This window comes from Grus americana, chromosome 2, assembly GCF_028858705.1.
Source record: "Grus americana isolate bGruAme1 chromosome 2, bGruAme1.mat, whole genome shotgun sequence".
Taxonomy (NCBI): Eukaryota; Metazoa; Chordata; class Aves; order Gruiformes; family Gruidae; genus Grus; species Grus americana.
Genome location: NC_072853.1, coordinates 47512123 through 47524772, shown reverse-complemented (window position 1 = coordinate 47524772; position 12650 = coordinate 47512123). Strand labels below are relative to the sequence as shown.

At 36.2% G+C, this 12650-nt stretch overlaps 1 protein-coding gene across 8 annotated transcripts in view; it reads right to left on the bottom strand.

The window, feature by feature from the left end:
* CCDC178 (coiled-coil domain containing 178) overlaps positions 1-12650 on the bottom strand; it is a 180275-nt gene that overhangs the window by 145676 nt on the left and 21949 nt on the right. For 7 of the 8 annotated variants that reach the window (XM_054818663.1, XM_054818661.1, XM_054818665.1 and 4 more), the window contains 3 exons: positions 11536-11756; positions 9364-9506; positions 940-1093 (listed from right to left, as the gene is read on the bottom strand). In XM_054818663.1, coding sequence (XP_054674638.1) covers positions 940-1093; positions 9364-9506; positions 11536-11756 — 518 coding nt within the window. The remainder of the gene's footprint in view (positions 1-939; positions 1094-9363; positions 9507-11535; positions 11757-12650) is intronic. The other variant, XM_054818664.1, reaches the window with a different exon arrangement.

Below are 12650 nucleotides of genomic sequence, written 5' to 3'. Positions count from 1 at the left end.
TCTAGAGATCACTTGGTAACAATTGCTGGTGCCAATAACAGGAAGAAAACTGTAATACACAGTTGGAAACAAATGGCAAGAACATGCCCATTGTCTGCTGTCTAATATGACTATACCTTTACTTTTGCAGTGGTGTGCTTTGGATTTTTTTTGGTTAAGTTCTGGGCATTCTTGGTAGATTCAGCTTCTCAGAAATACTACACCTAGATTCTGTATTCCACTGGATCCTTAGCCAGACCTAGCTTTCTAGATGTACAAACCACAACAGTACTGGGCATGTACAAGAGAATGAATTTCATATTTTATTTATACACATAAACATACACATATATACACATACTTACACATATAAAAAAATAACAAGTTCTGTGGTGGGCATTTTCTGCTGGTTTCAATTAATTGAAAACTCCTAGTCAGGCAGTGTGAGGAACTCCAGTTCAGATTTTAAACTGCCAAGTACTACAAGATTTCAAAATGAGTGCTAGACAAATATAGCAGAAAATGGGAATTTTAAATAAAATAGGGTATCACTCTGCATCCTGTAAGAGTGCATCATGTGCTATCTCAGGTCAAAAACTCTACTAATTCAAGAGGTCACTTACGCTGTCCCACTAAACGCACACTTTCTTCCAGATGATTTAAGAAGATAAGCAATATTAAGCAGATATGCATCCAACAACTAAAAACATTCAGGTCACTTAAATGAATGTAAGATGATTATGATATTTTTAATAAATAAAGCTGAAAAATAACACTACAATAGAAAAATGAACATGAGAGTTCTATAGAATCTACCAGGTTTTATTTTTAAATCAGTATTTGTATTTTTACTTTCACAGAGGACCTTAACTCTTAAACATACAAAATATTCAGGCATTCACGTACTTTTCAATAAAAGATACTCATTTACTTGCTTGTTTATAAATATTCAAGACTCACTTTGCTGTTCCAACATTTTGCATCTTCCTGGATTTCTGCTTTTTGCTTCACTAACTCCTCAAGGTGTTTTTCATCCTTTATAATCTTCTTCTCTGTTTCTTTTAACTTCATACAGTATTCGGTCCAAATAAATTCAGAATGCTTTAACTCATTCCTAATAGAAATACACACAAAGTGAATCCATCTATTTGGAAATATTCCAAGGTAGTCCCTCTCCATAAAGGAAAATGTAAAGCAGATCTGAATTAGTAAAGATTTATTTTGATTCTCTACTATGTTTCTTGAACAGGTATGCATGAGAGAATTTCAAAATATCTACCCTGGCAGGTTCAGGCAATTTCAGCCAGATATCAAAACTACTCATGCTACCAGTTCACTTGCACTTAAACAGCCTGCCAACATTACAAATTCTAACTGGACCTCTCAAACAGGTATTGGTGTAGTTAAGCACAAGACTTTGTTTCATACCTCACACATTAATTAAAATAGGAGTCAACTTCTTTCTCTACTAGTGGCTGAATCTAGTTCAGAGCCATCTTCACTTAATCAATCCACTGCACTGTCATCATGTGGACAAATGTAATTTGTGAAGAAATTTTTTTACTGACATCAATTCCTCACGTAAAAAGCAACTTGCAGACAGTAGACAAGGTCAAAGGAGGGGATAAGGACTTTACTTTCATTCTGAGTAGCAGATTTATCAGCATTATGAGAAGGAAAACTGGCCATAATTACAGAAAGAGATAATAATAACTACAACAATCATCAGGAAAACACTCCCATGAGACACTGTTAGGCCTCATTATAGAATGTACAAAGGCCTTTTGTTACAGCTGTGTACGAGAATGAATTTGGTGAAAGGAAGAAGGACATCAGGTTAAAATTTTACAATGACTCATGGTGCTTGTCCATTATTTCTATTATTGTTTCAGCAGGCAGAAAAGAGGAGGTTGCCCATGCTCCCCAGATAACTATCTTGGTCAATAACATATTCTGAAGCATGCCTTAAATGGCAAAATAAATCCACCGCAGCAGAATTAAGACCAACAGTAGTTGAATTTTAGAGACATTTACTGCATTACAACCCAAATAAAACCAGAATTTGTTTTGCATAGTTAAACACAGTAAAACAACAGAAAACAATAATGAAGAGACTTCATCACTAATTCAAGAGCCATTCCTACAAGATTATTTGATAGACACTTTTCCTTTATTTGCTTCCAAGGTTTCCATCTAGTGATGGAGAAAAGACTTGCAAGCTCTCATTCAAAATGTCACAGAATATATATAACATGAGCATGAAACCTACGACTTCGAACACCTCTACTTTCTTAGATCTCACCATCCACGAAAGAAACATATAAATGATACTTGGAATTATTCTAATGACAGACACGTAACAGGCATAGACTATCATTTTGTTCTCATATTACCTATCAGCTACAACTTTCTGAGTACAATCTCATGGAAAAATACAGTACTACCAGACACAGCAAATACGTGTGAAAATAACAGACTGTGCTGTGTGATTTACCCCAGCCTTAGTATTTTGACTTTCATGCAATCTTCATCATTTTGTCACTGATGGCACCAAGCATAAAGAGTATCAACTGCAGAACAGTCTTTCAAGTCTGTGCGAATTACAAATCTGTCTTTCTAACACCTATCAATATCGCGTTATTCTAGTCCTCCTCAGATGGCAGCTGAAGGGTCTACTTCCTCTGTAATATATGTATGACTTTAATTACCAGTCTAGCAAATGGTTGGGGAGAAAAAAAAAATACAGTAAGCAAAAAAAATTTTCTTCACTGAGGGGTAGAAAGAAGTTTTCTACTCGACTTTCTCCTGTAAATGCTGATATTCCTAAAAACATATGCATCATTAGCATTTTAAGTTTAATTTACATTCACATAAACAAAACAGGTTGCAAGGTGCCTAACTGTCATGTGGTATGAGTAGGAAATCACTTAACTAGCTGAAACTGAAAACATACATGGTATATTTCTATCAGTACAGATGATGAATTTTCAGTATTAGTTACCTGTTGCCATTATCATGGGGATTTTACTTACATTATGACATGTTTCAAAAGAACAAAGAGTTCCTGTAAAGCAATTTTAACACACCTCAGAACAAAGGCTTGTTACAGGAAAACACCACACTTTTTCTTGCACACAAAACAAACTCAAGAGCCTTGATTTCCACCAAGACTACAGAAACAAAAGAAGAAAACTGCCCACATTGCCCTACAACTGCTAAGCAAGCTGACAGCTGTGACACAGTGACAGAATTCTAAAGGGAACTGAAGGAACTCCTGCATGAATTACTATTAAAAAGTGAAGTAGTCAGAAGGCAAGATAAAAAATTCTAATACTAATGAAAAAATGCAGAAGTAAGATTAAACAATCAATTTTCATGGAAAGAATAGGTCAGCAGCATGGTATCTCAAAATCTCATATCTGTTGCTTTGATATATTTACAAATTATCTGAAAGGGCAAGTAGTAGTGAAATTAAAAGTCTGCATATAATGTGATTACAATAGGCAAGGCCAAAAAGAACTAAGAAACTTAAGAAAAATTTCAAGACAAACTAAATAACTGAGGAACAAAACAACACGTACCATTTAGTGTCCAAACTCAAATGAAGTATAAGATCTGAGATTAAGTACACCTTAAAATTCTAAAGTAACTGTATCAAATTAAGACAGACATGTACATATCTCCACAAAGCACTTGAAAGTCTACTCAACATTTAGCACAGTAAAAGAAGCTAAGAATGTGTTAGATTAATTAAGAAATAGGGTGAAAAACATTAGAATAAAAAATGAGAGCAAGACATCAAGTCATTGACATGGCTTAATTTCGAATACTGTTTACATTACCTTTCAACCTATTTCAGAAAAGTATATCACAGAAGTGAAAAGGAGTCAGAGGACATTCTGGAAAGGTCACAAAATACAGAAGTCTTCTGAAAGTGCATTGAAAATAATGGAAGTTGCTTTAGAAAACAGATAGGAAGAAGGACCAAAGTAAAAATCCAAAGTCACAGAGGATATAGGCTAGTGAAGAAAGATCACAACACACAGTAACATTTATCATCACATATATCTTAAGGCTTAGACTCCCAAACTACAGCAATTTGCCTACAAGAAGACAGTAGCAAATCACTGTTGACCACACTTCGTAAACATGAATTGATAAGGAATAAAGTTTAATATGCTGGAATAATAAAAATAAATAAATAGATAGATACATACATACATAAAATTATTCTGGTATTACACAATAAATCATCTCCAGCAATGGGTCACTATAACCATTGGTAACATCTTCCCAGCAGCTAGTAATTCAGACAAGTTGACAGAACACTAAATAGGCCAGTGAAACACTTGCAGAGTAACTGAATACATAGTAATAAATCACACTACATTTTTGGTAATACTTCTTACTCAGGACCTGATCTTTCCCATAATTAAAATCAACATGAGGTTTGCAATGAACTTAACCAGTTACAGAATCAGGGTCCATGCTGTCTGATTTCTCTCAGCTGGAACCCACGGAGGAGTTAATGAGCATTTGATCAGATCATCTCTACACACATATTTAAGCTATAATTAAAATTCCAAACATTGTGAAGACATTATGAAGCTTGCATTCACAAGCTCATATCCATCAAAAGTATTAGCTCCTACTCTTCACACACCTCTTCCTTTGTTTAGACACACGTAGTGATTTTAATTGGAGAATCACATGGTAATTTCCAGAAGTCACTCCTGCTTTGACAAGTATGGGTGTTATGCAATTCTGGTCTCAGGTTTTGTATAAGAAGATACTTTATTTTTAACTATATTTCTCACTAGAATTTTAATTTTTATATACTGCTATTCTTTCCAGATTGCAAACTAGGCTCTGAAGTGAAAAAGAGTTAAGCTTTAGTTAACTAAACATAAACACGTTGTCTGTGAATCTTTTTAATCTTAGAGGTAATAAAATATAGTTAGTATAAATACCTCTAAACACAGTGTCAAAATTATCCTGAACTCAAGAAAAACAAGACCAAGAAATTCACTGTAAAGGTTAGAATCAAAAAAAGAGAAAGTCAAACATGCTGACTGTGTTGAGTTTGCGTGGCAAGGTTTTGGTAGCGGGGGGGCTACAGGGGTGGCTTCTGTGAGAAGCTGCTAGAAGCTCCCCCTGTGTCTGATAGAGCCAATGCCAGCCGGCTCTAAGACGGGCCTGCTGCTGGCCAAGGCCAAGCCAATCAGCGCCTCTGTGATAACATATTTAAGAAGGAAAAAAAACAGTTAGAGGGAGCTTTTGCAGCCGGAGGGAGGAGTGAGAAGATGTAAGAAACTCTGCAGACACCAAGGTCAGTGCAGAAGGAGGGGGAGGAGGTGCTCCAGACGCCGGAGCAGAGATCCCCCTGCAGCCCGTGGTGAAGGCCATGGTGAAGCAGGCTGTCCCCCTGCAGCCCATGGAGGAAGAATGAGGGGAGTGAGAGAGCGGCTCTGGTGGGCACCTGGCCTTCAGCCAGGGTCAACCCACCACACTGACAAAAGAAACAAGTCAGACAGACACTTATTCCTCCAGTAATGCTAAGCTATTCATCTTACAGAAAAATAGATTTTTTTATCCTATACTGACTCATCCTTACTGAGACATAGACAGTTTGGATCTCATTACAAGTGCACGGGCATTTTCTGAGTGCAAGACTGGAACTTCTCAAGCAGCAATGTCATTTGAATAAATGCATGTTACCCAGGATGCCTCCTGCTCCCATATTAAAGTATAAACATATTACAGGAAGACCCATGAGCCTTCTTTACTTCTGCAGTTTAATGCCAATGGCAGAGATCCACAGTGATATGGTATCTTAAAGAAACAGGATTATTGCATCTAAATAACCTTCCTTTCTTCAAGAATGTGTCAGTAAGATTTCTGCTCTAGCTGACTGCAAGCACAGATCTCCCTGGATAGCAGACATCAAAAGCACCACTCATATTAGCCAAAATAATGATTTCCTGAGGTTATGTACTCCAAAATACACTGTAAGAGTGCTATGTTTTGCAAAAATCAGTGTTACTTTGTGCTGCAGGCTCAACAACTTGTAAGATTCTGAGGCAGGCAGTAGGTACTCATTCTGTGGGACTGTAAAAGGTGTTTCAAGTTCCTGAGTGCTAACCAGTTTTTGAAATAAAGTTGTCGAGATAGTATAATCTAAAGAAACTGGAAATGATACAACCAATCCCCATTATTCTAATCAGGTGCAGCTCTCTACCATGACCTACTGAGCACCATAAACAGTAAGCAAAACAATCACACTTTTTAATTCCAATTATTTTTTGAATAAAGAAATTAAAAGAAAATCTAAACCCAACAGAAAACAGCTACAGCAGCTATGATCTCTTCTTCGTGTCCCTCTAGAGGGGGTCCCTTCACAGAGGGAACCAAAATATCTTACTTCCAAATTCTACTGTGTGCCTTCTTTTACTCTGTCATATATTACTAAAACAGTTTACATACAGGCTAAAAAGTGTAACAATTTTTCCTATTTGGTACATCAAATCGCAGTACCATAAGCGCTCACAACTACTCAGTTATTTGAGGTTTTGGTGTTGGCCTTGATGGTAGGCAAGCCTACAAGAGATATTTCACTGATAGAATGCAATAATTACAGTGGGCTTGTATATAAGTATACTACTGGTTTTGGCTGGGATAGAGTTAATTCTCTTCGTAGTAGCTGCTATGGGGCTATGCTTTGGGTTTGTGCTGGAAACAGTGTTGATAACACAGGGATGGTTTCGTTACTGCTGAGCAGTGCTCACACAGAGCCAAGGCCTTTGCTGCTCCTCACCCCACCCCACCAGCGAGCAGGCTGGGGGTGCACGAGGAGCTGGGAGGGGACACAGCCGGGACAGCTGACCCAAACTGACCAAAGGGATATTCCATACCATATGATGTCATGCTCAGCATATAAAGGTGGGGGAAGAAGGAAGGGGGGGACGTCTGGAGTGCCGACAATTGTCTTCCCAAGTAACCGTTATGCGTGATGGAGCCCTGCTTTCCTGGAGATGGCTGAACACCTGCCTGCCCATGGGAAGCGGTGAATGAATTCCTTGTTTTGCTTTGCTTGCATGGCTTTTGCTTTACCTTTTAAACTGTCTTTATCTCAACCCCTGAAGTTTTCTCGTTTTTACTCTTCTGATTCTCTGCCCCATCCTGCTCGGGAGGAGTGAGCGAGTGGCTGTGTGGGCCTCAGCTGCCAGCTGGGGTTAAACCATGACAATAAGCTATTCATAACTGCTTACTTTCTGTCTTTTTAGAAAGTCTGGCAGGGTGCTGCTGGCCTGTAAACATGCAAAATCACTAAGTTTATTCCTGCTAGTAACAATTTCTAGAGTTCAATGTTTTCTTGACAAAGATGGGTTGACATATGGCATAAGATTCTTAGATACGTACAGATGAGAATCATCTTTGGCAAATAGGCTTTCGCTGAGCAGAAGTGAGTAACAGCTCTTACATATATTACATCTGTGCTGGTGTGAAGAGTAGCTCTTGCAGTTCACAGTCGTATTTGGAAGCATAGGGAAAGACTGTCACACCATTCTAGGATCACCAAGTTATCAAGCAGGCACAGATGGCCTGTCTCTTTGAGGGACCTAACGCTACTGCCAGGAACTTTGTGAAGTCTAAATTCCACTGTTAGTCCAATAAACATAATCCTCCTCTACAAACAATCAGGGGGTATTTTGTGTTCACAGTACTTCCTGCAAGCTGAATGGATTGGTGCATGAAAACAGACATCCTGCAGTAAGAGAACTACAGTGTCTTAATTTTGAAGAGAGAGAATTCTTGTAGAAGAGATATGGCACTAACCTGAGATGATAAATGGATCTTTAGATAACAACACCCTTCTAAAGCCCTCATTTATTTAAAAATTAAGAAATTCTGTAGCTAGAAATTTCTCTTCAGCTCCATAGTTGCTGGGTAAATGACCCCACTTTTGGGACAATACTTTACCACTCTTAGGTAAACTAATGAGGCCAACTCTATAGTGAATTCTCATGAGAATGATCCTTGAAAAGAAGCAGGGAATGGGAGGGAGATGGGACAGTCCCTGGCAATGGTTTTGCTGGACAGGAAATTAACATCTACTGAAACGAGGTTACCAAGGACATGAGTTTGCATGTACATCTCAACCATTAGCATTAATCTTGCTGCCTTGAATGAAGCATCAGTGAGCAGGACAGGTTTTTAGACACTACTGTACATCAGACACTTTCTAAAATCAACTCTCTGGAGCACCAAAACAGTGCATGCTGTTCCAGCTCAGGCAGTGCATAGCACAAGTTGAATTATGGAACCAGCATATAAATTCCTAGTGAACCCAGGTAGTTTTGAATGAATAGGATGGACCAAATTTGATGACTTACTACAAAATGTATATACCCCATAATTGCCATGCACAGTTTTTGAAATACCTGATATTTGAAGAACAGTTGCTGTCAACATGGCTGAAGTACGGAAACATCTGTAACTGCCAGTAAGGTTATCTCAAAGATTTACTGATGTCTTTCAGTTATGCCTGTAAGCTTTCCTCATCTCAAGTGAAAAAGAGCCACTGTGTCACTTGCTACTTTGCCAGATAAAATCTGGCAAATAGCCACAGGCATATGCAGCAAAGTTGAGTGCAACCTCCTACCAAACATGAAAGCACTTGTTATCCCTGTTCTTTGGCATAGTTATTCTTGGTGATGACTTTTTGTCTGTATGTTCAGTGACAGAAAGGATAGAGTACTTGTCAGTGACTGTCTATTAGTGGTGCCTTACTGTTACTACAGCTCTACTTGATAATTCAGGGGTTAATAACCTGACAAGAGATTACAGTGAGGAAACTGCACCATAAGTCATTGTCATACAGAAGCTACCTTGCAAACCAATAAAGTTATAGCAATTTTGTTTGTTTTTTTTTTAAAAAAAAAAAAAGACAAGGTATTTTGATTAAGTTTGAAAGTATGTGTTGTTGTCTAGAATTGTTCTGGTTAATATGCAAGTTCAAAATTAAGTTATAACATTACTATGGTACTATGACAAGTGCTGAAGTTCAATGCAAGTAATTTTTACAGTCAGGAACAATAATAGCAAAAAGTTCTGTCAAAGGGATTAAAAATTCATAGGTAAGTAAAAATGGCATGCTTTAGGAGTCAATTCATGGAACTTTCCATTTGGGTGTATTTCTGGACATCATCCCTTCCTTATTCTGCTAATGCAAGCTAAGACAAACAAGGCAAACGTATAATTCTATTAATTTTCATTTTACAAAAATCAAAATTTAAAATAATTTCTAAATGCAAATTTTCTATAGTTTGATTATCACCATTAAAACTAACAGGACGTTATAATACCATATTGAATAGCTCTTACTTGTATTGACTCAACAGCATTTCAGCATATGTAATTTTCTCGTACATAGATTTTATCTTCTTTTCAGATTCTTCATCAATACTTTTCATTGTCTTTTGGATTTCCATGAGTTCACAATGAACATCACCATATATTTTTGATGTCTAAGAAAATAAAATAAGTTTTCTGAAAGATGTTATATAAAAATCATACATAATGGTCAAAATAAAAATAATTTCAAGATTTGCCTGATTCTTTACAGTTTAAAAATTTAAGTTTAAAGTTGAAGTAGTATTTTGTGATGTTATACTGCTTAACAACAAATCCTTGCTGGTCTGCAATAGGTACAACAATGCTAGGAAAAGACAACAGAATGTGTGTTGTAAAATTGCATGACGTAAAGAAATATTAGAGAGAGGACTTTCATTCTGTTACAAAAAACTTGGAAGTTACTGTGAAAAGGTGGCTACTTCCATGGGAAGATAGTGACCTCTGGAGCAGAAAGAAAGAAATAATGTTGAAAGAAGCCACTGAGGTTTCACCCTGTAGTCTGACAGAATCATTACTTAAACATCTCCTAGAGGATGTGCAAGCCTGGCAGTCACCTATGTAAAAGAAGGGCCTGAGACAATGAAGAAGACAATTTTCAGTGATATAAATAGTGTTGGGACACTCAGTTCCTAAAAGCTTTCAGATAGAGATATACATGTCTGCTGTCTCTGCTTTTTAATATATTACAAATATAAACAAATAACATGATATAAAATCTTTATTATAATCTAGCACTTTGCTGCTCAAACTAGTTCTCTGGATATTAAAAGCTAGAGATTCAAAATTAAATCATTGTTCTAACTGCTTTTACTTAAGAAAATTAAGTATCAACTGCTTTTTTAAGGCTGTGGGAGGAAAAAACAAACCTGAGCAACAACAGCATATAAATTAAACTACGATAAAAGTCATAAATATTTAATTTGACAATTAGAAGTTTTGCTGGAATGATATATGTAAGTTACAGTAACACCAAATCTATCTTCTTATGATATGTAGTGACACTTTTTGGAAAGAAAGGAAAAAAAACCTCTCTGAAAAAGTATTTATTTAAAATAGACTTAATTTTTTTTTTCTAAAGACTATTTCCTGAGTTGTATTTTAGTACACCTCAATATTTTAACTGCATACAATCTATTTTTAAGACATTAACAAGAAAAAAGGATACAAAATAAAACCCAAAATAACCAAATTGATTTTTAATTAGCCAGTATTTTGAACATATCTCATAACACTGACAGAACTGTGAGCTATTTCATAGTTCAGAACTAATTCATGATAATTCTCATATTATTTGTGCAATAGGCAATTAACTCTCTTTAATTTTAGAAGTATTTTGACATGACTGTTGAGTCCTCAAAATGAGGAGTTCAAAATAAAACAAATTAAAATAAACAATATTTATTAAGAATCACCTACAAAGAAATTACTACTTTTAGACTGTAAATACAGTACCTTGAAAAAGTAATTAATACCTAGATTTGTATTTAAAAGTCACTATAGAAAATATATAGAAAACATAATAATTAGTACTAAAATCTGTACTTGAAGTAACACAGTATCCCTCCCTTTTTAGACATCAATTTTAAGCTACCTACAGCTTTGCTACACTTTGATTATTCAGCCTGGCATTATCCACATTAGGCATTTATTATCAACAAATAATAAGTTATTATCAGTATTATTATCAATAAATACTATCAACAAATAAATTAGGGAAAATGTACATCAGCACTTAAAAATAATTAAATCTTAGAAACGTTTCTTTGATAGCTTCTAACATCTCCATATTCTGGAACAAACATTGATGTCTGTGAGAAATCTGAGAAGAATCTACGCAAGTATCAGACACATGCCTTCTACCTTTCCTGTGAAAAACCCCACATGAAATCAACTTACAAAGTTAGAATTATATCCCATATATACTTAAGAGACACACATTAAAGCCCAACAGCATTATCTTCCCTGGATTCTGTCTGCACCGAGTGCCCGCAGGTAGTGGTATGGGCACACAATTTGCAGTCTTTGTGTACAAAATTTAAATCAGACTTTGGTACTTCCAAAAGATTGCTGTTCTCTAAAAGGGTATGCATCTATGTAGTGGAAAGGCTGTAAAAGAAACATCTTCGTATTGTTTGTGTTTACCTTTTCATAAGCCAGTAACACATCCTTCACAGCTTCACTCTCTAGATTCAGCTTTTCTTCCAGCAGAGGGCTGTGTTTCTTCATGAAGTCTATATCCTCCTGAATCTTTCTGTTGACTGTTTCTATCTTAAGTATTTGGTTTTGTACCTGTCGCAGCTGACGGCTTTTACAATCAATATGCCATTGTAGCTCCAAGATATCTTGAGCGCACATTTGATATTCTGTTAAAAAGATAATTAGCATAACAAAACGTGAGTATCTGAGTGACACCATGAATGCTTAGCGAGATTAGGAAATATGTTGTAATAAGACAAAATTTTGCTGTAAATGACTTTGAAGGCCAAAAGAGGACATTGGTTACAAAAGACTTCACCATATATTGCATTAGCAGTGGAACTGGTTTTAAACTCATATTTAATAATCCTAGTATGTAATTCAAGCAAATCTTCAATGTGAGGTTTTGTTTTTATGAAGGAAATTAAAACATATAGCCTTAAGGCATATCTAGAGGAGGCCATTATAACACAAGAGCAGCTCTACTGAGCTTCCTTGTCTCCAGAAACAGACATAAGTGGATGCAGAGGAAGAACAGGGCAAGTATAAATCCCACATCCTCTTAATATGCCAACTATTTTTAGATCAGGGACACTTCCAGAACAAAATGTCGCTTCAAGAGAGCTACACTAAAGATACAAACTCTAAGCCAACAAACAAAACATATTCATGCAGCCATAAAGAGGTATGTCAGTCTTAATTCAGTTTGCTGCATTTACTTTTCTGATGTTGGCATAAATTACCTATGGGTCTTTACAAGAAAATATGTGACTAGACCACTAGTTGCCGAATAACAACAAATATTTTATTTTGCTCAGAAAAAAAAAGCTTATCAGAGATGGTGTCCTGCAGCAGCTGATGTTCTATATGGAAAAAAATATTGGTATGAAACTAGGGAAAGTAAAGTAAGATTATCAGATAAGAAAAAAAATCAGAAAATGTTTCAGGAGCAGTAAACTTGGCCATAAATTTGAGAGAGAAGCACATTTTTCTGAGGGGAAAAAAGGGCTCTCTAGGTCTGAGAAGTAGCTGTGGAATATTCAATGCAATCCCTTAACAAT